The 23,152-nt window shown below is 40.3% G+C and overlaps 1 protein-coding gene across 17 annotated transcripts in view; it reads right to left on the reverse strand.

Moving 5' to 3' along the window:
- PTPRD (protein tyrosine phosphatase receptor type D) overlaps nucleotides 1-23,152 on the reverse strand; it is a 523,934-nt gene that overhangs the window by 68,129 nt on the left and 432,653 nt on the right. For all 17 annotated transcript variants that reach the window (XM_053656280.1, XM_037156783.2, XM_037156780.2 and 14 more), the window contains 2 exons: nucleotides 15,004-15,127; nucleotides 685-860 (listed from right to left, as the gene is read on the reverse strand). In XM_053656280.1, coding sequence (XP_053512255.1) covers nucleotides 685-860; nucleotides 15,004-15,127 — 300 coding nt within the window. The remainder of the gene's footprint in view (nucleotides 1-684; nucleotides 861-15,003; nucleotides 15,128-23,152) is intronic.

Below are 23,152 nucleotides of genomic sequence, written 5' to 3' on the forward strand. Positions count from 1 at the left end.
GAGGGTGCGTGTCATCTTCAGAGACTCCTTCATTAAGTCTCAAGGTTAAAGATTGTTTTTCATTAACTGGCTATAATATCTGCATCTTTTCCTGGGAATATGGCTTACCCATTCGTTATGTTTTAGTTTTGCAAATCAGCAGCATTTAACTTACGTGCCGTGCACCGTAACATTAGACCCATATGATGAATACAACTCCATTCTTAGACTCTAATAAGCAATGAGCCCATTATTAAAATCTATTCATTCTGGAGAGGCTAAACTAGCAAAACACCCTCTACACATTTATGTGTTTTCTCAGCCGTGTATTAACCCACATCATTTTTCTGGCTGCACTGACTTAATTTGTGCTAATTTGAATAAATTAAAAAGGGCCAATGTCACAGAATTTGAGATCTCATACTGCAGACTATGAGGAAGAAAAAGCGGAAAATACTGGGAAGTAGATGTGTGTTGTGATTCAGTATTTTTGAAAATGCTGGTTCTTCTTTGAGTATCGCTTTTGTTTTGTTTGTTTCCGTGACCACACACCATGAGAGAAGTCCACTTCTGGGACTCAGAAGTGTCGAAGGATGGTTTAACCAGAGCTGTTGACGGTCGTTCACAGTGAACGTCCGTTGGAAGGTCAAAGCTGAAGGCTAGGTGCCGAGAAGAAGAAAAGATGCAACGTAGGGACTGTCTTACCCTGGACCGTTCTTCTAGTTTTGTCATCATGACGACGGTGGCACTCCGCTGCTCCCAAATCATTCTCCAGAAGTCCCCGAATGTTTCTGGGAGAGATCCCTGTGTTGCGATATAGGCGTTTTGTTTCCTATAACCATCGATGTAGTTGGCATTCACATAGTCACTTCCCGGGATGCCTGCAAAACAGGAATATTATTCCCCTAGGTGAACGTATCACAGGGAGGAACGGCCTGGGACACAGCCTAAGGTACTGTTCTGTTACTGTTCCATACTAAGCTAGAGGAGTGCCAGTAATATTGTAGGATTTGGGTTTTAAGCAAGATTCACAACAGGTCACGCACTGTTGAAGAAATGCAGTTTGAGGTCATTTACAAAAGGACAAGGTGGACTACCAAAAAAACCCCCACAACCAATTGTCCATAGAATGCCTTTTCTCACATTGTCTTTCTCCACTGCACCAGCAACATATAGTTTGCAAAAAAGAATAAACAATCTATCTGGTCACATTCCTCAGTCATTCTGCTCTTCATTCCCAGACAAAAACTAAGTATGATACTGCCTGGGTGTGAAAAAGCAACTTAACCCTCACAGCAACTCTATGAAATCAGTCCTGTGATGATCTTCCTCTCACAAAAGAGAAAGCTGAGATGCACAGAGGCTGAGAAACTTGCTCAGGCTGGTGGAGCCTGATTTAATCACAGGCAGGCAGTCTGCTATGACTCTGTCTTAACTTCTGCAGGGTAGCGCTTCCCATTTGCACCTCATGGGCTGTGGTGTCACATGGACCTGTTTGGATTATGACAGCTGCTTCCTAATTGGTTGCCCCACTTCTACTTTTATCCTTTGGGCTGTTCTCCATCCAGCAGGAAACCACTTTTTAAAAACATTGTGTCGGACACTGTAACATCTCTTCCTCAGACCCAACAACGGCTTCCCTTACGCTTCAAATAAAACCCAAACTCTCAACAATGGCTACAAAGCTCTGCACTTCTCCAGACTCCTCTTGTTTCACTCACCTTCTAAACTTCTAAACTTTAGATTTGGTTTCAGTTTTGGCCAATGAGGCTCTCCTCCCTCAGTGCCACGCCGCATCCTGGGTCGCTCCATCTCCTTCCCATTGTAAAAGGTTCACCCCCATCTCAGGAGGCCTGCCCTTCATACCAGGGACCTCAGAGCTCCCTTGGCAATTCTGTACATGGTGCATTGCAGACTGTAACTACGTTACCATGTGTACTGCCTGTTCTGACCTCTAAACCATGTCTCTTTTGTTACCTTTGCTATTACTAGTAACAAAAGAGTATTAATGCAGATATTCTGATGGAAAACTTTTAAGAGAACTATAGGCAAGTTTAAGCTTCTTCCAGGGAGAGTGGCCAGAATGATTAGGGAAGTGAAAGCTGTTCCATGCACGAAAGGAATACGAGTATGTAATACAACTTGGCAAGGGAAAATGTAGAGCCACCCACATGTATCTAAAGAGAGGTTCAGGTTTACTCTGTTGAGACCCAAGTCTTTCAATTCTAAAGGATGCAATTCTACAGAGAGAGAGGTTTTATCTCCAATATAACGAAGCATTTTCGAACTGTCAGAATCCGACAGGTAATAGATTTCCTTGGGAGGTGAGGAGCTGCCGGTCCCTGGAGGAGTTTCACCGTGACGTGGGGGTAGCATCAGAACGTGTGCATGGTCCCTTTGTTGCCCTCCCTGGGAAAACACAGGTCCTGGATTGATGGAAAAAATACTTTCCTTATAAGGAAACATATGTTCCCAAGCTAAAATTGTTATATTTCACTGATTGCCACTTTCAATTACTTTGACTGCTTTTCTGATTCCAGTTGTAAAACTGATCCTCTCAAGAACAGTAATGAAAGTCAGATGGAAACTACTGTACTCTGAGAGGAACACATGGATATGGAATACCACCACCACGGGTGAGAATCCTTTGGAGCAGAAAGGCTTTGCTCAGTTGGTTGTAACATTACTCATCTATTACGGCTACTCCAGAAACAGCTGGGGTTCTGGCAGCACTTTGTTGATAAAGATCCTGTTCCTCCCTGACATCAAATTACTGTACTTTGAACCAAGTGCTCAGGTTCCAGCCACTGGGAAGCGGCACGTGTGTGTGTCCACGGGATCCGTTTCCGAGCTCACGATAAATCTCCTCCACAACAGGGGAAAGCCCACCCGTCCAAGTTTTGACTTAGCCGTCAGCAGCTATTCAGAGCTGATAAAAAGGCTTTTGGCTGTGGATCCCACCCTGCCACCAACATACACAAAAGTTCTTCCAAAATTCAAAATACAGAAATTGGGGTTAATGCGTCCAACGACACACCACTGGGGCACCCTGCTGCTTCCCCACGTTCAAGGGTGACAAATGTCTGAACTACGTGTCCAAGGACACGGACATGGGACACACGTTTAGAACAAGGGAATCCAGCCCATCCAACCTTTCACCATTAGGTAATGAACTGTTTTCAGATAAACCACTCAAGTTTAAATAATAAATTATTATTATTTTTCAGGGGAAATAGGTTGCTACTGAAAAATGATTACACTTTCCAGGATTAAAAAAGTACAACAATTCTGCCTGAAAACCACAAGGCCCTAGGATTAACTGTATCATGAAATGCTTTAAGAATTTGGGACTTGATATTTTGGGGAGAGACGAATTAAAAACAAAAATTCAACACTTGGGAGAGCTAATTAGTCAGCTGATGTTTACATCCTGACAATACTGCTGAGGCTCTTCTATTTTGACACTTTTCTCTGAGGAGACTACACCTGGGATGAAAGCCTCCTCTGCAACCCCCGTATCTGCTCTGGCAAAAAGACATTTCTGGTAAGTTCTCCGTCCCACGTCGTTTGTGACATGATGTGAGAGAGGCGACTATGTTCCGGAGAAGCCCTGAGATCTAATGTGTCCTAGAACCCAACCTAACACGCTGTGTGGAAAGGAGAATGAGAAAAATATTTTAGAAAGGGTGGCAGATTGCCATTCTAGAAATATTGGCTCTAGATTGGAAGCTAACGTTGAAAAGCCGTGTGTTTCAAGTCGATGAGACCTTAGTTTTCAATGCAACGTATTTTGAAACAGTTTTGAATGAACTCTAGGCATGGGGAGGGGTGGGAAGGAAGGAAACACAGCGTGCTGGTTTTGCATGTGCTGGTTTTGCATGTGTCTGGTGCCATGAAATGCTTACTCCGTAGCTATTGATTGTGAGGTTTCTGCCTGGAGGCTGGATCTACAAAGTTCTTTCACTTTTGGGGGGTGACCTTCTTCAAGTAATGCATATTTGCTTATTTAATTTTCAGTTCCCTGCCTTACGCAGACAATGATTTGCATCTGCTAATGCAACACAATCAAGGTGCACTACTAATCCAAGAGAAGTGTGTAAGGATTAATCAAATTCTCTGAGGCGATGATGGATGGGAACCTAACTCAAATGCAGTACCGAAAGAATGTGCTGCTACTATACACGAACAGATTACTTTCATTTCTTGGCGTCAAGGAGACCTTCTTTCAATACTATAATAACAGTGCTTGTCTTTTCGGGGGTGATGGCAAGGAGGAATTATTAAACAAAGAGCATTACAAAAATGGCCACCTTAGTTTGTCACAGCCAAAAATCTTGGGACTATTACTGTTGTAGGAACTGCCTCTTGTAGTCAGTCTTGATGTCGTTCAAGAAGAGGAAAAAAAGCTGACCTTCCTTAGGAATCCATGGCTTTCTGATATTTATGAAAATAAATTTAATACGTTTCCATGTGTCACTTTATGCATACTCTCCACTTAGCAGTCACGTAAATAGTTTCAAGACCAATAATTTCCAATGGTCTGCTCTTGTCAGCGAGAAGACCAAGGCTATATTTTGGATTCGTATTATGCCAGTGTTCCCCATGCACATGTTCAAGTGTATCTCATCGGTTAATGGACTCTTCTCTTGTGGGGCTTAAAAATACTACTTACATGCTGCGCACGGGGTTTTGTGTTCTGGGCAAACTAAACTTGGGGCTGTGAAAGCAGAGTCTGTACGATTAACAAAGGTTGTGATGAGGTGAGTGACTGGTAGAGCTGGGCTCCTGTGTTCTCTGTGCATAACAAGCCACAGCAAAGAGCTGTTCAAGCAGAATTAGGCCACTCAGAGGCTCTCCTTTTATTTGCTGAGAATTGCTAGTTATAGTTTTTAGTGCAGAAGTAAGCCTGGGCATGGACCTTGAGATCTACTGTTCTTTTAAGTGCCTGCAAAACTTTGAAAATGTTATCATGAGTTCAAAATGCAAGGCCAACACCCTTTTCCTATATCCGGCCATGGGATGAATGGGACAGGGCTTCCTGATGTGATGTCTACATGTGTTTGAATATTAACGAAGGGGAGGAGTCCTTGGAACAAGGAAGCTATATGTTCAAAAAATATTTGTGATGAATAATGACTGAAAAGTGCTTTAAAATCTTGAAAACATGTTGCAATGTTAAAGGATATACTATCTGAGATGTCTTGTCCTGACTGGGTTAAAATAGGTTTGTTTTTTTTTTAAGAAAAGGTTTTACTTATTTATAGAGAGAGGGGAAGGGAAAGAAAAAGAGAGGGAGAGAAACATCTTTTGATTGCCATTCACATACCCCCCACCCCTCCCTCACCCCAACTGGGGACCTGGCTAGCAACCCTGGGATGTGTCCTGACTGGAATCGAACTGGCGACCTTTTGGCTGGCACTCAATCCAGTGAGCCATACCAGCCAGGGAAAATAAGTTCTGTTTGTACTTATTTGAGGACTAATTGAACTCAGTGGATCAATTAAAACACACACACAACTTGCTTTGCATTTGATTTTCAAGTTAGCAGTTAATGTTTTTGAAAACTATTTCTTTTGTTGAGGAGTATTTAAAATTGTATGTTTTTTTTAAGGTGGCTTTATGCCCTGATGCTAACTGGGAAAACAGGGTGGAAAACAGCCCATGAACTATTTTACTGATGCAAAAGTAAGTATCCACATGGAGAACGCACATCCTTTTGTATGACTTCACTGTAGGAAAAGCCGCACGTGCTTTTGAAGCCTTGGGACAGCAGTAGCACTTCCTAAACATTTAGAGAACTGGACCAGGCTGCGAGACCCCTGTCTAGGGCTATTGGCAGTTTGCACTTTGCCATTTGGGCGGCTGTTCAACTTGTCCAGATCTGTGATTGCTTATCTGCTAAACAAGGCATGTTGGACAAATTGATTCCCTCACGTCCGTTGGAGCTCTAAAATAAGATGTCTCCCTGTGGTATTCTTAACCTTCTTGGGTTTGGAAATCTCTGTAAGGTTATTTTAAGATTGAGAGAGGCTTTGTGTCTCTCAGTTTAGGTAGGAATATCCTGGTTCTCTTTCAACCTGATTTCTACAGCCTCTATCTCTGATGTGCTGAGATTTTTTTTATTATAATTTTTTTGGTATGACTGGCACTTTAAATTCTGATTAGGACCTGGTGGGGTAAAAACAAACATTAAAAAACAAGAGGCAGTGGTGGGAGTAGGCCAGTGGGCAGTCTGTTCAGAGACGGAAGCTGCCCGTGGACTGTGGGGGCGAGAATAAGAGGGCAGCATTGGAGGGCAGGCAGGACCCCATCCACGGCTCCAGGGGACAAACTGCTACCGTACCATAAGTCCTCACGTGCCCCTGTCCTTAGGTTCTGCAACTTTAGGTGAAATGGCGTGTAACAGAACCAGTTCTCTCCCAGGCTAGTTGATGTACCTGAGAGGTAAGTTCCTACGGTACTCCATCCACCCTCTCACGAGACAGTGCTGCTTCAGGCCCTGCTCCTCAGAGCCCAGGGGAGCCCTCGGCTGCCGGTGGCCTTGACTCCACCCCAGTGCAGCATCAGAGCTCAGGTGATTTTATTTTCTTTCACTTTTGCAAGTCCTTAGTAAATTTTGTGTCAAAAAGAATTTTTTTTTTGGTAAACCAGTTTATTCCTTGTTGTAAGACCGAAGTACTCAAGTTCCTGTACTTGAGTACTTCCGTACTTGAGTACTTACAGCACACAAGCTATGTTTTTTTTTCCAGAAGCTCCATGATTCTTTTTCATTGGTTCCATTACATTTTTTTAAAAGTTATTAAAAGCTACCTTCTATTTAGAAAATAATGTGCCCATCTCTACTTCAATACACAAAGCAAAAATAAGTAAATACACAAAACACTACCTAACAACCACCAATTGTTGGCTAAGACCTAGATTGATATTTTTGCCTCCACGATACAGGAAAATATGTTTATTTTACTTATAGCAGGAAATGAGAAGACAGGACATAGGAAAATGCAATCTAATAAAAATGATCACTAGTAAATTTATTGACTTCCAAAGAACACAGGTTCTCTTCCAATGGCACCATGGCAGCCACCTGGGCTGCACCGGAACCAGCAGAATGAAGGGTTTTCCTTACCACATACCAGGCAAAACAAAGGCATCTCACAAAGCCACAGAGCATCATCTGCCATGATACCACCAGATACAACCTCAGTTTGTCAAATTACCCTTAACGTTTGCATAGCACAGAGGGCAACGTTTTTAGAAGCATGCTTTGCTGTGGGCACTGTAGCTCATCAGCACAGTGACTATTAATGAAGAAGTGGACAGCTCCCACTGAGTCTGTGAACCCGGCCTCCACCTGTGTCCTCTCCCTGGTTTTCTGCACGGCTGAGGAGGCTGGGTTATGACGGTGCCTGACGGTGCCCCTAGGGAAGGATGTGGGCAACTGAACTGCCCTTGAATGTATTCCGAGATTAGCTACAAGTGTTGGGGACTTATCTGCACCTCTCTTCCTGTTAGGGGGCACTGTGTCATGAGACATACTGGCAGCAATGAGCTAGTCAGCATCCATCAGGGAGTGTGATGACAGGAGCTCTGTCTGCAGGAAACTCTCAGAGCCTCAGTCTCCTCTTCTGAACCTCATTTGTGAGCGGCATTATCACAATGTCCTGGCCCAACACCTCTGAGAGAATCATATGAGTCAATACATTTGCAGCTCCTAAAATACCAGGGAATACTAGCTATTCTTAGGATGGATATAATAGATAGGAATGAAATAATTGTATTCCCTCCTAAATACCCTTCTGATGAAAAGTAATTCCAAATCTAAAAGCACCCTTTCTATTTTCTATATTTAAAAAAAATCAATGGGGAGGACAAAAATAATTATTTTATAACTTGCCACCAATGTACAACCTGTGCATTTGTTCTAACACTAGAATCACACTACCGACTATGTAAGTTCCTCAGAGTAATAAAGTGTAGATTTAATAGTGTAATCTGCGTAGGTGTACAATAAAAATTTTAAAAATCCCAATCACTGAACTAAAGACCATGGAGATAAAAAACTCACAGACCTTTCTGATTTACTCTGCAATTAGCTTTCTGAAAATAAGAGTAAAGGAAAAACCAAAGCAACACAACCAGCCGTCTCTTCAAAAACATAAGCAACAGCACAGGTAGAGGCGGAGCGAGGAGCCAGATGAGAGGTGCCCACTCCCTGTGCTGCTGGGCCGCCCGTGGGGGCGGGAAGCAGTTTAAACAGCTAACATTAGCCTTTCCGCCGGCTGCAAGCACCTTGTGAAATAGTTCCAAGTGTCCAAAGCCTATGTCCAATCTTGCTTTCTATTTAAGACAAAGTAAGCCAAAAAAATTAGTGCACTGCTCCTTGAAGAGAGAGATGCTTTCATTTAAGTCACTCTGAAATAAAAGGCTTAAACACTGTCATGCTTGTAAACAATTAACTTGAAAACTGAAAGACTTAAGATGTTAAAGAAACTGTACCAAATGGTTGATATTTTGAACAATATGAGAAAAACAAACTCAACCAATTTGGATGAGGATTTTTTTTAAGTTTTCTTTTTTTTTTTTTCAGAGGGGGCATATACTTTAACCAATTTCAGTTTGTTAAGTAGAATTTCGAGAGGAAAATATAATAAATGCCGCGTACCCACAAACTACTCACTAGTGCCGAGGCGAACAAGAAAGACAGGTAGGTAGACAGACAGACAGACAGTTGGAAGACAGAGACCCTAGAGGAAGGTAGAGGGACTCATAGTTTGTGAGCGGACCTGGGAAACAGCACGTGGCAGCTGTTCGAGGAATTCTAATACTTTAAATTCTTTGATGTTAGAGTTTCATGATGGGACATTTGTATTCACTACAATATAATTAACTGTTTTTTCTGGGTTGGTTTTGTTTTTACTTACTGAAAAAATATCAGGTTACTAGACACAGCCTGTAACAAAGAAGACTCCTTGCCTGGGCACCATGTGGAGCTGGAGAGCACGTGTCCGCGTGCTGACCGCTGTTCTAACGAACAGGTGGGGACTCGGCACTGCGCAGTCTGCAGGACGGGCTGAGACACAGGGCACCGGCCAACACGAAAGCAGCGGTGCAGGAGAATCTAAGTAGTTTCTTCTCTCTGCTTTTGAGAATTAGATTTATCTTCGGGGCAGTGATTCCCTGTGAACCACTTTCTCATTTTCAAGGAGCTAAATTGCCCATCTCACAAATAATCAAGTTGTTGTAACATCATCTATATTATTTATAGTTGGATTTTTTGGAATGGCTCCTATTATGCAAAGCAAGCAGCAGATGATATATTTTGGATTTCTATGTAAAGGAACACATTCTTCCCCCTGTTGAAATTTGTTATGCTATTATGGGTCTGGTTTTCATTTATCGAGCACCAATATTTTCTTTTGCTTCACAGAGTACTCCAAATATATGCAGCTTTCTCATTTGGATAGTATTAATTTTTCCATAGATCACATACGAAAAAATTCCATCCAAGGATAAAAGGACCTATTGATAGTAGCAATAAAATTTATAATACTAACAATGATAATTTTAATAGTTCCCAATATTTATCAGGCATTTTCTTTGTGCCACGCATGCCTGTAAATGCTGTATATGCAGCAATTCATTAAATCATAGTAAGTCTAGAAGGTTGGTAGTTTATTAACCCTGTGTCACAGAAGAGGGATGGAAGGCAGAGTAACTTCTCCAAACCACCTCTTCAGAAGCAGGAAGAGCCACACTTTCATAGGACAGAAGTTCTTGAGAAGATTCTGGGCCCTTGCAAGAATGTTCCCATTAAAGATTGAAGCCAAAAAAATGTGTTTTGAAACTTCAAATAAAAAGCCCCAAACCAGAAAAAGAATAAAACAAACCCATGTTTTACTAAGCTTCTTTTATCAAATTAAAAAGCACTAGGATTAAAGAACGCATGTGACATGATGTGGTTTACACTCTGTCATTTCTAAGTCTCTCAAAGACAAAAGAGCATTTTAACCTGGCATGGTAGCAGAGACATGCACCAGCCAGTAATGCTATTCAAAGTAAACCCTCTAGTTTAACTCTTTGTCTCTTTTACCTCGAAAGAGCTAATCTCTTAACGTCTAAGATTTAACATTTATTTTACTATGCGTATTATTAATCTATCGCTCTCTGGATTTGGAATCAACTTTGAGGATTTCACGAATTCCAGAAAGAGTCTTACATACCCTCATTTTATGAGGGAGTAGAACAAGACCCATGGCAGCAGGGGTTCCTAACTTGCAGAAACGGCCTCTAAAGGGCTTGCGTGTCCGTGAACTCTTTGAAGTCAGTGCACAAAGTGTGTAGGTGTCTTTTGTTTCCGAGTGGGGTTTAAAATGTTCATCAGACTCTCAAAAGGACCTGGCTCCCCCAAAGGGTCAATGTTCGGTGTATTAAGTGGCAGGCGCAAGGTGGCACAGCTGCTCAAACTAGGATTCAGTTTTTAGTTATCTGCCTTCTTATTCCATTGTCTTCCTAACATGACTTAAGAAAGTCATATTAAACAAAAACCCACCTGAAAGCTACTTATTTATATGTCATTCATTCTTTGGAAAAACTCATTTTCACTAAAGACCAAGAACACAATCGAAGACGTCTAGCTCAAAGATTTCTATCATAAGTATTTCAAAGTGTATATTTAAAAACTCCTAGGCAGTCTTCCAAGCCAAAAGGGCACAATTTTTGGATTACGTGTGGCATGTATTGCATGTACTGGCACTGCTGTCGTCACTTCAAAAGCAACCGTGGGTCCGTGTGGCCTATTGGAGAGAACTGCACTTTTCGGGCCTGACTGATTCACGGGTTAGAATGTTGGCTCTGTTGCTTACTAGCTATTAACTAGAAAACAGTTAGTTCAATTTTTAGTTGAACGATTTCCTCACCTGTAACACATAATGATAACTAGCTTTGGTGAGTGTTCCGAACACTACAGGTACTGTACGTAAAAGTAATGACAGGGGACCTGCCACAGAGCAGGCACCCAGACAACTGCATCTAGGACTTCTAGTCTCTGCTGCTGAATTAAAAAGTAGTATTTTACATTTTGCTTTATATTTAGACCTGGCTGACAATTTAAAAAATGCCATGTCAATATGGCTTTTAAACTGCAATGTTAATTATAATTCTACTAACAGAAATACAGTAGTAGCAGCCATGAAGAGTATATTGGGGAAAAAAAAAACTTTTTATCTAAGACTGTAATCATTACATTGAAACTTTCCTATTCACAAGGCATTACAATAAATAATGTGCCATAATGGATATGTCTTGGTTTATAAGACGTTGAAGACACATACAAAGATATTTGAGGTAAGGAGGTCACCGCTGGGGTCAGTTAGGGGGAGTGGCACTTCACCTTCCGCAACTGCAGAAGCAACTCTGACGCAGCTGAGTCACTGCCAACTCCTCATATTGTGTCATTGCCTCAGATTAGTTATGCTGTAAAGCAGCAAATGAAATACTAAAGTGCAGTAAATTACATTACACCATCCACAGGGTAATGCTCTGATAAGATGGCTTTTTAGGGGCACTTGGATCCAGGCGAAGTTCCTTGTCACAGCCACGGCCTGTGACAGCGGGAAGCAGCTTCAGTGGGGCGGGCCGTGGAAGCCCACAGGGGAGGCTGGGTTCGCAAGCACTTTGGGAGCTGTCCACTCTTTCATTATTATTCACTGTGGGGATGAGCTACAGTGCCCACAGAGCAAAGCGAGTGACAGGGAATCAGAAAAGTACAATTCTAATTTGAGCTGTATTATTTATGTACTGTGCAACTCAGGCTGGGTTTTCCATCTGAATGTCCATCTTCTCATTTCTACTTTAATAAAAGCACACTTTCTGGATGACTTTGGATTCTATGGGATAGGCAGAGTGTTGTTATTTTATGCACATATAAGTATGTAATTACTTATAAGTACGTAAGCACCTATAACATAGTAATTACTATTTTCTTGAATATGGAGGGGACCCCAATGGTAACTGGACTGGTCAAAAATTCAATTGTCCTTCCATACTGCTTAACCTATAACTCAGCAATTGTAAGCATTTTGTAATTAGGACTCTTTCGAATCTATTCTGCATTTTCCCAGCACAAATAAAGTGACTGTAATTTGGGATTGAAGAGTCACTATTTTCAAGGAGCGCAGTAAGCACATTAGCGCCACACAGAATTCCTGATTTTTAAATATTTTTTCCTGCCATCTCTCAATGAAAGTAGGGTAAACATTTAGTAGTTGTAAATGAAGATAAAGACAATAGGAATCACTGTGGCAACATGCCCTTTTCTCTTTAATGTCTCTCAAATAATTCTGCAAAGTAGTATTAAGGGAGTGGCCGCGACCCCTGAGAGGACACCAGGAGTGCTCTAAATAAAATCTTCAACTACTGTCTTTTAAGTTACTGTCTCGGGAACTCAAAACAAGCACAGTACATTTAAAAATTGTGCATGAAGTCACTTAACATTTTCATAGCCTTGAAAAATCTGGCTTTGCGTCATTGAAGCTGCCTGTATAGCAGAAGTCTCGGTGAGTGGTTCTGGGGCTCCAGTTGCCAGCATTTTCTCTTTGTGCTTAAGATACAGGAGGACTGCTTGGCCCTTCAATACCTGCTAGATAGGGCTTAGGCTAAGATATAATGCTGTTCATGGTTGTAATCTAGATTAAAGCTCTCCGTGTAGCCTGCAAACTGCAGTTTAATGCTTCTAACCTTTTGCGTAACACTCAAAACGGAGAGACTTTTGATTTCTAGGTCAGCTCTAGATTTAGGGTATGTTTGTGGGCACAGAGCTATAAAAAGGCAGGTTTTAGTTTGATTCAAATGTTCTGGCTTTTATACTGTAAAAAATAGCATAGAAATAAAATGTACATAGTTTCCAACTCTCATAATAAAGGTACAAAAAGGAGTATTCCTGTTTTTTGACATACTTTACTGTACAGATGGTAGAAAATATCAGGTTAAGGTAAACGGTGACGAAGCGGGCAAAAGTGCAGGGAGGAGGTGGGGCTGAATGACCGAATTCGGACGGAAAAACGACGCTGCAATACAACAAAGGCAGGCCGGCTGGTTCTCCAGGAAAGCCCATGCCAAATGCAGTCTCAGTTCATAGCCTTTTATTTTGTTTCTATAATTTGTCTTGTTTCAATGATGAAAAAAAGACTTCTCTATCTGTGACTCAGTTTAGTTTCTCATTTACTATGGCAATGATTTAAGAAGACTGAGGCAACAAACTATTTTTCACACTTTAAAATGAGAATTATAGAGATAAAATGTAAACTCTCTATGCTAATTAGTCCAATTACAGTTCCTAAACAGGGCTTGAAGGAAGCAATTACCTGTTAAACACTACCTTGTTTGAACTAGTATCGGTGGAACTTGGATACACTTCATCGATTGGTCAAGGCCAAAGGGGGTAGGATTGAGGGTGGGAGGTGTGGGTGGGGTGGGGGGGAGTGGTGGCCAGAAAATGGAGACAAATGTACTTGAAGAACAATAAAAAAATTAAAAAACAAAAAAAGCTAACTCTTGAATACTCAGTATCGTCAGTTGTCTCGGAAGGGTATCATAATGCTCTTCCAACATCAAAAATAAAATTGTGAGAACTGTGTGAAACATATCTGTGCCACATAACAGCATTCTGAGGACAGGGGCTGCAGGTAAGCGCTCGCTCACATGCTGAATGATAGTTCTGTTCCCCCAAACTGGAAACCATGTGATGATGGACTGCCTTTGCTGCTCACTGGGGAAGCTTTTAAGCAGAGCCTCACTCCCAAATTAACTGTGGCACTTAGAAGGCAGGTAGGACTTCGTCAGAACTGTGAGATAAAGGGATGGTCAGCGTAGATTTTGGAAGCAGGGAAAATGGAAAGATACTTGAATCATTACAGATGGAAACTGTAAGGTTCTCAAAAGGACTGCGTCTAAACCTGGTATTATTTAATGTTTTATAAAAATCTGGCGGAGGGCAGGCAGTAAACTTTCCAGTCTGAAAAGGCCACAGCACTCTTCTGAGTGCCACTGAGCATGTGTGTGGCAGCTGGCGGACCAGGTGGGCTGCTCTGACAGAGGGACGGACTTAAGTGACATTGCAAACTGATTTCTGAGGACAGCAGCCCGACGTGCTACCACGGCCAGAATGCTGGGTGCTGAACATGAGCTCCTAATTGTTTCTGATACACAGTGTGAGAGGGACCTTGTACTGGAAAGGGATGAATGGGAAATACTCTCCTCATGAATCCTTAAGAGAAGCTATATAGGTATATTTGAGAAGTAATGCTTTCAGGAGGAATCGTTCCCTCTGGAGTGTACTCCGTAGTTTAACTGTGAGAGAGACTGCCAAGAGGTCCACAAATTAGATGTAGCAGGCCTTCCAATGTGTTTAATTTGTATCAATCCCCACATCACCAACCACTAACCTTTAGAATGTCCGTAGTGGCTATCCAGGCTTATAAACAACTCCCTTGCTCATTGTAAAGTAACAGTTAGTGGGAATCTTTTAACAATCACTTTTTTACTCATAACTATCAGTAACTATCAGTAAACAGGAAAACTCAAACTGCTCCCCTTACAGCAGGAACCCCCCAGCACCGACCTGCCTGTTAGGAACCTGGCCCAAGTGAAGCTCACTTGAGCTTGCCTTCCAGTTTGCCCAGCCCCACACATCCTTCTCCAGGCTTCCGGGAAACCTGTCCCTGGTGCCCAAAAGGAAAAAGGTTGGGGACCACCAATGTATGGTGCAGTTTATCAAGTCTTTTATCAAGGGTAGAGGCAAAAAGGTAACGAGGGATGCTTTAATGTTGTATGATGGTTGGGGGTGGATGTGGAGGGCTACTGTGTGCCTGCGTTTATTTTTATGAGAAATAAAAAGTGAGAAGAAACAATTGCTAAATCTTAAATACCTATTTTCATATATGGCTGATGCCCAGCTCAAACTCTATTTGTGTGCACACAGTTAAACCCATAAGAACCGAGGTATAAATAAAGTCAGTATTTCCTTACCTTCTATTGCTGACAGGAGAACCCTGGAATGATCGTAGGCGATCACATTGGCATATCTGTTCTTTGGTTTGTTTACTTCCAGATTTGAATGTTCCCATGTGAACTGCTGGCCAGGGTCAATAGACTTAAAAGAAAAACAGCACACACACAAAATCAATACTGAATAACTATGGATTATAGGCATTTATCACAAGTAGCAAACATGATTTAAAAAGAAAACTCTGAAGCTGCACTTCATCAAGAAGATCCTAGCTGTGAAGCTGAACACTAATATAACCGGAAAAACACGAAATGATTAATTATAGTAAAAAGCAGTTCTAGTCACCAGCATTGATTCAAATGAACAAGAAAATCAATATAGATGTCTGTTAATATTGAGAAGGCAAGTATTATTATTATTATTATTATTATTATTATTTTACTTTACCATTTGCTTCTCTGTTACTGGAGTACACAGGTTACCTCGGTTGAATATTCCTTCCAGTTCTGTGAGCACTATTTTACCTTTCCTCTCCCCTGTTCTTTCCTATGTGGATCTAACCTCATTCTTACATTGACTGGCTTTTCACGGGCTTCACCAGGCACAGGTTTTCTGGTTCTTTCCCTGCAGACTTACATCTTGAAGGCAGCTTAAAACTGCCTGTTTTGCCATATCCATCATGACTAGTACACAAGGAAATTTGTACAGTTCAAAGTTATGAAATACAGTAAAGAAGGGAAGTCTGTTAAGTGTAATAATCATGTTAGAGTATTAATTTACAACCGGATGCAGATAGGATCTAATTGCTTTTCTATTTCTATCATGTTTTCTAGTTACCCTCATATAGTATCATGTTTACACAGTTTGCTTCATTTTATTCTTTAAACTTATTTGTTCCAATTTTAATGCCTTTCCTTGATGCCTTAGTTCAACCAGTTATCCAATAATCTAAAATAAATACTGCATATATAAAATAATATGTGTATTTATAGTTAAAGTAAAATCAAGAAAGACTGAATCCAGACTGTGATTATAAAACTCTGGAATACCTTTTAATTTTCTGTAATGCTATGGAAATCATATCATCTTTTCCTTTATCATAGGATACTGACTTTTTTAATACTTATAATTTCATGATATATGGAAATGAGTTCATTAATTACATAAACATAATTTTAAATGATCAAAATCAAGTTTTCAGAAATAACTAATGATAAATCAGGTTTAAGTACAGGTGAAGTTTCTTAAGAAGTGAAGGTACTATGTTAATGTTAATAGAATTTTTAGCAGTAAATTTGGATACTATGTATTTTCCATTCTTTTATGTGTGTATATATAGAACTGGACATTAAAAAACATCTAATGGCTGCTATAATATTAAAGATGTATACATTTAGTGTTAAAGGAATAGAGTTCAGCATGACAATAAAAGTCACCAGGGTAAAAAGTCAATCCTACTAACAGTCACGCATAGCCTCAGAACATACTGCAATTCTCAGCAGTATAGACTGAAGCCTCTAATTTACTAAGAATTTAAACCCCTTTTCCTTTCTTAGCCCATGCTGATTTACATATAAACTAGTTGATCATTAAACAGTATTTTGCTGAGCATATTCAGCAAAATAATTACCGATGCCTTAGAGACTAAAGAATTGTGTAATTAGGGGTCTTTCTAGTTGGTTCTTCCAAGGAAACCCATCATTTCCTCCACAGAATGTCCTCTCCAAGTATTCCATGAGCTAAAGGGAACAGAATAATTCAAATGTCTGGGTGGAAGCCTTCAGGTCGACCTTGAAGTCTCACACAAAATAGCTGCATTCTATGACCAAGACCTGACTTAAAACATTTCTCAAATCAGTCCCAATACACCATCCCACTGCGACTCCCCGGCTCCAGTCCTCCAGTACCTGGTGTCGCATGGAATCTCTCCTCGAAACTCTCATTCCAATCCATTCTGCACACCAAAGTAGTCTTTTTTAAGCACAACCTCAAGCACATTAAGTCCCTGTTTAAGAACGTCCACTGGCTTTGGGTGACCTGCAGCCTAAATTCTGAAGTCCTTAGCAACAGTCTTACCTATAGATTTTTAGTTATCTTTGCATCTACAAAGATGGCTCAATAAATGGTTTGACACAATTTTTTAGATGAATTGAACTAATACATATTGTTGCGAAAAGTTCATAAAGAGAATCATGGAGTAATTCCTCCATATAACACAGACAACAAATCATGGAAACTGCATTGCACAGTGTTCTCACTTCAGCACTTGAACACCCATTATCACATGGTGTAGTAATAACATATGTGATCCTGAAATTACAGCTGCCAGTGTATCACACTGATGGGCATTAATTACATAATACGCAAGCTTCTTACACAGTGTTGTCTAAAATATCCCAAGAAGCTCTAAGCTCACTGAAGTACAGTCCATTGGTGCACGATGTTACTCGCTCTCTGATGGTTTTCTCACTCAGGCTCTGATCACTGACAGATGTGTGAAGTGCCGTAAATTTAATCGGACTGATGAAACGGCATCTGTCAACTCAAAGACACTGTTAACTCAAGTCCATTTCTACTCTTGATGCGTGTTCTCAGCCACCAGCATAGTTTGATACCTCCCTGTATCAAAGAGTTTGTGAAAGTTGACATAAGTGGAGCCATTGTCAAATAGAGCCAGGACAGCCATTCCAGGGCAACCGCCTTGCGCATGCTGTTTGCTAAACCTTTGGACGAGCTCCGACCACAAGTGTTTTACAAACCAGTGTTTGTAGGTTAGCAGGAAAGCAGATAGACTGATCACAAGGACTAGTGATTACAGACTCTCTGACCGAAGACAGAATTAGTAACCCATGGTGTATATAGCCCAGAGTGGCTCGGCTCATTAGTACCAGTAGGGATTCTTTCTTCTTTCCTGGTAATTATTCCTTTCCTCTGCTCATAAAAAGCCCTCGCCTTCCTGCTGTAACTGGGACACTTTCTGAGTTTCTGCATGTCTCTATGCCACCAAAATTCTAATCCTTTGATCCCAAATAAATGCTTGTTCCCTCTCCTTTCAGCTTCTTCATTTTAGGTTAACAGTTTAAAAACTGGTCATGGAAACATAAGTTGTATATCACATACGTTAATATGCTTGAAATGTGACCCATGAGAAGACGACCTGTAAGTAACAGGATACTTACAGTCAGAGCTGCTGGGTCATTATGCTTTACATGTGGTACAGAGTTTAATTTTCACAAATGGTATGAGGTAGGTGTTGTTGTTTTCTCCGTTTTGCAGACAAGGAAATGAAGGAAATACAGATTAATTCGATGAGTCTTACGGCTTTCTCCATGGCAGGCACTGTGCTATTTGGTGGTAATTTGCTCACACATCTAGAATCACACATTTACCCTCAAACTCAGGGCTGTGTGATTTCAAAGCCCAGCTGATGATTAATAGTGGGTAATTACTAAGCCATAATGCTGCTTAACTATTGAAAGGGTCACTGCAAAATGAAGAAGCCCAACACCTGAAATACACCTAAACATAACTATCCTTTATCTCGCCAGTCTGAATGACATTATTCCCCACTGATCATTCTGTGTCATTCTGGGAAGATTACATAAGAAATCAAATTTTAAAAATGAGGTTGGCTTCACATGGATGATAAAGCAGATGGGATGCAGCTTACATTTATACTCGTTTTACACGGATCAAACAAACATTGATTAAATAATGCTGACTGGTCTTCGTGCAACACATACTCATCCATCTGTATCTATCCATCTGACTGAACATTTAACAATACACAGCACAGGTCATTATTTTGGAACCTGTCAGAGTGCTGAGAGAAGCAAACTCAGTAAAGAAAAATTAACTACTTATAGGAAAAGTATAAGATCTTTTATATTCAGGAAAAAACAACTGGTCGAGGAAAATCAAGTTTTAACTATGCATGTTAACGAGGCAAAGGTATCATGGATGAATACAATTCTTCTCAAACCCACCCTCCAGGCTTTCCTGAGTGCTGGCCATGACATGGTTGCTCTGCTGCTTTTTCTCCTTCCCTGAGATCCTCTTAGGGAAGAATAAAAGGACCAGCGTAGAGAAAGGTCTTGAGTGATAGAGAAGTTGATTTGCACTTCAACATTATATTTCTGGCCAGCCCATTATGACTATGTGCTTTCCTATTACAAAGTTAAATGAGGCAAGCCTGATATTATGAAAGTTTTTTTTTTAAATGAACCCCTTGTTCCTAATAGAGTCGACATCCTTCTGCTGTTAGTATTTGGTTTGCCCAGGCCTGACTTTCAGGTGTCTCTGCTCATCCTTCTGGCTCTGTTTATTACTTTCGGAGGATATTCCCTCCTTCCCAGCATTTAGTTCAAAGTTCTAGAGTGAAAATCTCGGCCAGGTCTTCGTTAGCTTCCACTGACAGAACTTTACAATTGGGAGTAAAGCAAGCTAGGTATTTTTTCAACCAAAAGTTGCTATTAATTGTTTTTGTTTAAAAAAACAAAACGCAACGATATGAGCACCGGCTTGTGAACCAAACAGTTGCTGGTTCAATTACCTGTCAGGGCACATGCCTGGGTTGTGGGCCAGGTCCCCAGTAGGGGGCATGAGAGAGGCATCCAAACATTGATGTTTCTCTCCTTCCCCCTCTGTCTAAAAATAAATAAATATTTTAAAAACCTATATGAAATTTATATATTACATTGTCACAGAATTCATAAACAAGGATGCTATTTGTCAGGTTTACCTTTTTCCAGTTAATCAACGAGAGCCTAGAAAGGCAGGTACTAGATGAACACTGTGTAGCATCTAAAACTTGGCCACGATGCCTATGCCTAACTTGTTTTCCTATCTGCTCACTTGTCCACTTGGCACCTGACACACACACCCTCCCCCTTCCTAAAGCTGTTGACCGGTGTCATTATAATGTTAACGACAGGTCTTCGGCTTAATAGCAATAGCTTTGCCTAATAGAGAAAAAATAACCAGATAGAAACCACCCCACCATGACTTAAAGAAGAGAGGGAAAACCTCAAGTAGGCACTTGCCAATGTCAAATACTCTGTATTTATGTCGTGTTTAATGTGACAGTTGGAAAGTTCTAGTTTTTTTTAATTGACTAGAACTTCGTCTTCAAATAGGTAAGTGGAAGAAAAAGCTGCAAGTATAACTGAAGGATTTATAGTCTTTCATCACATTCTTGATGAAAATATTTAAAATATAAATATTTACATCCAATAATTACAATATTATGGTAACTAATACTTATGTAGCTTATGTGTTTTTTTAGATTTTGTTTTTTTGCTTCACATGCATTTATTCATTTTATCTTACAGAATCGTTAGAAATAGTGACCATTCACATCACAGTTCTATAGATTAGGAAACTGAGGAGCAGACAAGTTTTAAATGACTCTCATGGTCAAAAGCTAGTAGTGGAGAAGCCAGGTTGGGGGACCAGGAATTCTGTCCCCCAAGCCTAAGTGCTTAATCGCCATGCTATGCTTCCTCTGTGGCCCAATTTGAGATGATTCCTTGATGTTTCACACATAACTTTCAATTGTTCTCTTGAAACAATGCAAGGAAGGCTGGGGGGGAAAATCTCCATGTATTCAAAACAAGAGAATGTTTATAAATTTGCACATCAATTTAGAGTCATTAAAGAAAATTAAATCCTGATACGAGTGACCTTTTTCGATAAAGCTCAAGTCATCATTTTAAAGCAAAGCCCTTTAAATATGTTTCTACAAAGTCTCGAATTCTCTGCCCCCAAATATGTAATTCACATGTGTAAAGCATCACACAATACCATTGCTCTGTATCCTACTTCCTTTCATCCCACCAAGAGAAAAACCTCAAAATATTCCCTTTAGGACCTCATCAAAGAGAAACCACCAAAAAAGAGACATCCTGTTTTTGTGAGTTTTAAAACAACTAACAGAAATGTAATTACATGGAAGGAATAGACCAGCGACTTGACTAGCCAAACTGTTGGTCAGACTAACCATCTTTTTTACAGGGAACTGAACTTTCAATGACCTTATCCTCCAGAGAAACACTCTCTTTCAACATAGTTCCCCAGCAGTAGGTTCATTTTGCCCTTAGAGTGGTTTTCCCTCAAATTTTCCAAAGTCCTTTCTGAGGTTTAGAACAGAAATCTGCCATCGAGTGTGTATTTCTGCAACGGAGCCTGTTTTCATTGTCATTTGTTCACATTCTCTCTCTCTCCCAGTTTGAAATGGTAAATTAATACGTATCTGTTTGAAAAAGAGCCACGTTTGCATAGTTGGGAAGAGCTATATTTTACACAATTAGCAGAAGCCTGCAATTGGCATAATGAGTACTTTCTTCAAAGAGAAGCGCATGAGTTCAGTTGAATCCGATGATGCTTTAAAAACTGGAATGGGAGGAAGGGGTGGAAAGTATGTTGATGAGCAGAGTCTGGGTCGGAGCCCAGGGGGCTGGCTTCCTCCGTGCCCCCAGTTAGCGCGGGCGGGTCTGTCATGTGGGACTGTTTGCTCTGTGTTTCTTTTTCCTATTTAGGCCATTCCAGTGTCAGGTTTGTGCCCTTATTTTCTCTTATCTGCCTTTTATCCAACGCGTCATCAACACCTCCAATCACCACCATCAACACCTGCATACTGTATAAAAACATGTATGCAGGTCACCGTTAGAATTTGGACTGGGACAGAGACTTTTCAAGATTCTCAGTGTTAACTAGTAAGTGACATGACTGTTCTCTCCCTTTAATAGTAGGAAGATGGTATAATTTATAAGTGATAAAACTGCATCAAATTTATGTGTTGTCTAATGGTTTGATATGAAATTCTTATTATAATGGATTATGTAATACTTATAGGAAATTACCTAAAGCAATAATTTATTTACTTACATTATCAGAATTGAAACACAGAGAACCAAACAGGAGAAATTATACATAAAGCATCCAACCAACCATATGAGGTGAGTAAATATTCCTGACAACCCTTTGATAAACAAAGGGTTTATCAAAGGGTTTTCTTTTAAATTGTATTGTGGCACTAAGAATGAGCTAGCTTACTTCTCTGAGGATATGATTTACTCCTAGAAGTAAATTTAACTTACCCTAACTTACCATGGATTCGAAATGATAAAAAAACAATGACAACTCAACAATAAACACTGGGTTCTTTTCAACTCGGTAGGACAATGCTACCTGATCTCTAGAACACGAACAAGCTATTTCACTGCTTTGTACGTGTGACTGTGTATAGAAGATGAGTTTTGAGAGGTCCTTTCAAATAAGAGTTCAAACAGAAGAAGATTAAAACTTCAAGATCTGAAGATGTAAAAGTCCACAGGTTTTCCACTAAACTCTTATGCTCCAACGTTTTTGTGGACGCAACTGAATGTGAAACAGACCTTCCTAGTTCCCAAAGGCCGTGGTTCGAGAGGAATGATGGCGGTGATGGCTTTAATCCCAATGCTTGACTTTCAACTATTCGTCTTCTGCATCAAATTAAAGTGAGTAAGTAATGGGTAGACAGAAGTGTAGTTGATGTTCTGAGACACTAGACCTTTGTGGACAATCACTCCACAAATGTAATGCATAGACTAGGATTTCTCCTGTTATTTGGAAAAGGGAAAGGAATTACAATTTTTCCAGGCAGTTTAGGCAAAAATGTTATTAGAAATTTATGAAGATGCTCTGACTGAAAAGAAAAAGTTGGCAGAATTGGTAGTAAGTAATTGGAATGTTTGTTAAAAGAATTATGTATAGGTCACAAATGAAAATATTATGCAACAATTTGTAATATTTAACTGAATAATTCACAATGACATCTTTCCCTTCCCATGAATAGCAGAGCACTAGTTTATGGCACCTAATAACAAGATGAATGTATTTATTCTTCATTTGTATAGGCCCAAAAGTATTAAGAGAAATAATATGATTAAAGCACCTGATACATTGTTCTCACTAAAAGAATAGTAGATATTTTACTTTCTTCTGCCTCTACCCACTGACTTGCGTAAGAATATCTGAAGACAGCCTTGGCAGCCAAGGAATGTCTGCTTTCTCCCTGATGCTATTTGTATCTTCTTTGACCCTGAAGCATAAAATTGGGGCAACTGCCCAGCTAATGTAGACAAAGCAAATCCCTTTCTGCCCTTCTACATTCACCTTCCACATGTACCC

The sequence above is a fragment of the Artibeus jamaicensis genome, unplaced genomic scaffold (genome assembly GCF_021234435.1).
Source record: "Artibeus jamaicensis isolate MK-2021 breed Jamaican fruit bat unplaced genomic scaffold, CSHL_Jam_final scaffold_1964, whole genome shotgun sequence".
Taxonomy (NCBI): domain Eukaryota; kingdom Metazoa; phylum Chordata; class Mammalia; order Chiroptera; family Phyllostomidae; genus Artibeus; species Artibeus jamaicensis.